Source organism: Megalops cyprinoides, chromosome 4 (assembly GCF_013368585.1).
Source record: "Megalops cyprinoides isolate fMegCyp1 chromosome 4, fMegCyp1.pri, whole genome shotgun sequence".
NCBI classification, from domain to species: Eukaryota; Metazoa; Chordata; class Actinopteri; order Elopiformes; family Megalopidae; genus Megalops; species Megalops cyprinoides.
In genome coordinates, this window is record NC_050586.1 from 36,978,053 (window position 1) to 36,982,856 (window position 4,804).

Below are 4,804 nucleotides of genomic sequence, written 5' to 3' on the forward strand. Positions count from 1 at the left end.
TGTAATAAAGTCAATTTATTGTATTGGGGGTTACACAGCAATGCTCCAATGAGCTATTGCAAGTGCTTAATACCTTTAAGCTGAGATGGGAGGCAGCTGTGGCACTCTCTCTCCAACAGTTTAGAGCCATGGTGCTCTTACATCAGAGGACAAATAATCAGTGTTGAGTTCAATGGGATGAAAAGCTCTGTGATACTTCATAGAGGGGCTGATTGGAAGTGAAGTCCGCAGTCAGAGCTACAGGACTCAGCAATCCCTAACTTGGGGACTTCATTTCCCATCACCACCTCTGTAGATCTGTGCAAAAATATTTGCCTGTCGATCTCATCCCAGGAGCTTGTCTTGGCCTTTGTTTCAGGCGCTGGCCTTAACCTTCCTCTGCACCTCCAGCAGGTGCTGGATCTCCTGCTCACTGGTGGCCTCCTTGTGCTGAACGAGGTCTGCGTGACCCTTGGTCACTCCCCAGCCCTCAGGTGTGGACATGGAGGGGCAAGTGGGACGTCCAGAAGCTGGCTGGATCCTCTCCCAGTATTCACGGCGGGACCTTCACAAAACAGGTGGGATTGTGGTGGCAATCAATACACACACACACACACACACACATTTTAAATTGATTTTAAAGTGATTTTAAATTAAATGCTGGGAGCCACCTCTCACGGTACCCAAAGATAATGTTGTAAATGACAGCAGATTGGCACAGTGATCTTGGTTAGGAAGAGGGGCCCTGTGTCTTTTGTAAATATTGCATCCAGAAAGAAAACAGGCAGAAACAAGAGCTGCACAAACAACATGCAAACTTTTAATATCTACTTAAGTTATGTTTTCCTTGTGCTTGACTTAGGCCTTGTTTTCTGTTTAGACTTTGTTCCCATGGTCATTGCATCTGAGACTCATTATCAAGTGCAGTGTTTTTCTGTTTAAAATTTCCATCAAAATGCAAAATACATACTTGTATATTTTGCCACATATGTTTCAAATATAAATTTGAAACGTACGAGGAAGTATCTGACACAGTGCAGTTGGCCATGAACTGACAAAACCTCTCTTCAGCAGTCCACTTTTAATCATTAGAAAGAGATTTTATGCACAATGTGCAGATAGTTGCAGAGGATTCTGGGATCTCACCTTGCCCTGACCCAGGGCTTGGTGTGCATCTCCAAGCCGCTGCCCCACAGTCCATGCTTTTCAGAAGCAGCAGGCAGGAAACCTCTCTCCGGTGCCAGCTCCTCTGCCAGAGCACGTATGTGGTAGGCCTCAAAACCACAGCAGCCACCAATGTATCGAATGCCAGCTTTGTACGCCTCCCTGGCATATTGATGCATGTCCCATCTGGTCAGAATTCTGGGCTCCAGTGCTGTGGAAGTTTAAGTTCATGATATCAATGCATGGGGAGTAGTAGAATCATTTACAGCTTTTAAAGATTATGTTTGGCTTTTATTACCGAAGGGGAACTCTGGCAGGTCGATGAAGCCCTGGCAGTTGCAGTCTGGGGTGTGGTAAGCTAAGGGCTGGACCATGTAGTGGGCCGTTAGTCCTGCACGTTCCACACCCTCCTTCATGAGCTTCACCGTCTTCACGCAAGTCATGGGGTCAAAGTGGCAGTTGACTCCTACGATCTTGGCACCTAGGACAACCATACACAGAAATCAGGAAAGGGTAGAAAATTTTCATTATTTTTTTCTTTGACATTGTGTCATTGAAGAGTCGGAGAAATATAGGATAGGATATAGGATATATATGTGTGTGTGTGTATACATACACACACACACTCGCAGGGTATTTTTTATCATCATTCAGGACATCCTTCACACAGTATTCTGGTGGAACATACCTGCCTTGACCAGTCTGACCGCATGAAATAATGAAATATTTCTCGTATTTCCTTTACTGTGGTGTTCAGTAATAAAAGTTGGTCTGAAACAAATGCATCGTACCAGCCTTGACCAGCCTGACCGCACAGTCTCCAGGACTGACTCCATTCAGATCTCCCTCAGGTCCGATGCACAGTGTGGCCGCTACCGGCTTCCCTGTAGTCTGCAGAACCTGGACGGCCCACTCTGCCTCCTCCACATGCTCAAAGTACTGCAGGGCACACATACCATAGCAACTGTGATTTTCACAAGAAAGAGAGGAAGTGGGAACTAGCTTCTGAGTCAGCTGACTTGATCACTTCCATAACAGTATCATTTATACACAGCAGCCAGACACAATGCCCTGTGGGGTAGGGGTTCTCTACAGCCCTAAGTAAACCATGCAGGAGTGGTCAGAGATTAAAATTGTTTCAAAGTTGCATGTATCCAAATGTCGTAAACCAATCAGAACAGGAAGTTACTTAAGGATAGCAGTGTGCAATGATGTAACAATAATGCAGTTGCAATCATCTGGAATAATTGAATCATTGTCCAGCAATCTCATGGATTATAACAGATTTAGCAAATAAAGCCTGGGGTCACTTCAGAACAGTGGAAACAAGTACCAAGCATTTTTATATCTAAAATAGGACAACCCTTATTAGGAATTAAACTCCTGCAATAAATGACTAATATCTCTAAATGAACATTATTTATTAAGTATGGTGTATGAACCATCTGTAAGATTTTTATCTTTTTAAGGACTTTTAATCTTTTTATCTTTTATCTTTAGGATTTTATTTTCATCTTCGCTTCTCTAGCAGTGTGTCTCCTGATTGAAGTAATTGTTTTGGAGCCAGAATTGGACGTCACATTGCATACATGAATGATTTGCACTCACAGGGCTTCTGTTCTGTAGTTCAGTTTTTCTCCTCTAAGATAATGTTGTTCACAGTAATATTACTTTTTTTTTTTTACATATTTTCTTTATCTGCAATACATGGAAATGCATGACGTCTGCGTGTTTTTGCGGGACTTCGTAGAATGGATACAGTACCTCAGCAATCAAAAAGTCCACATCCTTCTTAACAAAAACATCTAATTGTTTCTGGAAGATGGCCTTCACTTCACTCTCACTCTTGCAGCTCAGGTAGGAGGGCGTCTGCGAAACTCCGCCTGCCACCAAAGCGTCTCCCTCATTGGCCACTTCTCTGGCGAGGTCACAAGCGGCCTCGTTGACTTGCTGTCCCTGGAATGTATAAAAAATATAAGCTACATAAGAGTAGTTACATTCAAGTAACTAATCATAATGAAGTGCAAAATGGTGTAATCAACATGAAAATTTTAAAAAGTTTTTTAAAATTCCCCTTTTTGACCCCAGATGCCCTCATTGTATCTGTCCCTTTAGCATAAAAGGTTTGTTCAGCATTTGCTTGCATAGATTGTGCCTCTTAAAAAGTTAAAATGGCTTTTTTTGCATTGTATGTATAACTTTGCGCCTTTTGTAGCAGAAACTGAAGCGCATACAGTAAGATGCAGGTCGTTGCCTCGGTTCTCCAGTTTATCATCGCTGGCGTAGAAGGTGAAGGTTTGCATGACATTGGACCCTGCCCGGAGGAATTCCCTGTGCAGCTGGCGAACTGAAAACAGGACAGGAAAAAACATGCATATGAAAGCACTACATCACACATTACTCTTCAGCGTGCTGTTCACTGCGCTGAGCTGCCTGGGAACTTTGGAAGTGCAAGCAGCTTGTTGTTGTTGTCCCACCCGCCTCGGTGTGCGTTACGTTGGCCTCCGGGGTCCACGGTCCTGCCTTCACGTACCCCCTCTTCTCCAGGGCGAACACAAAGCCCCCGTCTCCAATGACAACCTCGTCTGCATTCAGACGCTCAAGAATGCCCTGTGGGAAAGGATCCAACATGCCAACAACACTTGTTTTTCACACGGCTTCATGCATGCGTTTGAATTATTCATGGTCTTCAGACAGCACTCAGAATACTACATCGGTTGTTTATCAGTGGCATTGAAAATGAATTTGGAATATTACGGCAGTTTGGAGACAGCCAGAGTATTTGTAGAGGTGATGTGTTTGAACAGCTACGGGTTGGATGTATAATGTGTGTGCCTCTTCAACTGCTCTAAACTGGATTAAAGGCTATGTGTTTTCCCCTCTATAGATGGATCTCTCCATTCCAGTAGAACATTTTGCCAAAGACTTGATCATGCCTTTAAAATTGCTCCATAATTCCTGGACAAGTCATTTTACCACATGTTCATCAGTGTCTCATGATACCACCTCTTGTATCTCCTACAGTGGAGAAGTAATTCTATGTAACACCACATAACATTTAGTTTTCTAACATGACTATTTGAATTTATCCAACGATTTTAAAACAGTGAGCTTTATTCAACTGTCAGAAATGCAGAAATGTGCAACTCCAAGTCCCATAAGAAACAGAATAAATCAAGTACCTTTTTGATTGGCGCCATTCCACCCAGTCTGAAAAGAAGCACTAAGCACTTTGCAACAGCAAACCCCTTTGGTGCAGAACGGCCACCATGGGTATATATTCATCAAACTAATGGGTGGGGCTGATGTTTTCCCTGAAAGTGCTTCTTATTGGTACCTGGCCATTTGGGTAGGTGTGTTATGCAATGTCTGTGTGGTTGTTCCCTTTCAAACATTGCAGCCAACCTTAGTCCCCTCTACATATGGGCCAATGTAACAGGACCATGTTCAAAGCACTGTTTCATAAATGTATGGATTCCTGCTCAGCATAAATTCCTTCAAAGTCAGTGCATTCTCATTAGAGCAGCACGTGGCAGATTCTCATCTGTAGTGTGTTACATTGATAACCTCAGCAAACCTTGCCATTATCCTGTAGTTAAAGTCTGTATTGTTCCTCTTGCATGTCTGAGCGAAATGTTTTGCTGAAGCTTTTTGATGGCAT

At 43.2% G+C, this 4,804-nt stretch overlaps 1 protein-coding gene across 2 annotated transcripts; it reads right to left on the reverse strand.

The window, feature by feature from the left end:
* Positions 1-354: 354 nt before the first annotated feature.
* Positions 355-4,343, reverse strand: LOC118776769 (betaine--homocysteine S-methyltransferase 1-like). 2 transcript variants are annotated; one of them, XM_036527309.1, is made up of 8 exons: positions 4,326-4,343; positions 3,621-3,753; positions 3,378-3,490; positions 2,908-3,093; positions 1,935-2,082; positions 1,442-1,624; positions 1,126-1,354; positions 355-544 (listed from the first exon to the last, which is right to left on the reverse strand). In XM_036527309.1, the coding sequence occupies exons 1-8, from the start codon at positions 4,341-4,343 to the stop codon at positions 355-357; spliced, it is 1,200 nt and encodes a 399-aa protein (XP_036383202.1). The 2 variants fall into 2 exon arrangements, with proteins under 2 accessions (XP_036383202.1, XP_036383201.1); XM_036527308.1 differs by having other exon boundaries at positions 2,908-3,099; positions 3,360-3,490.
* Between the last annotated feature and the right edge of the window lie 461 nt (positions 4,344-4,804).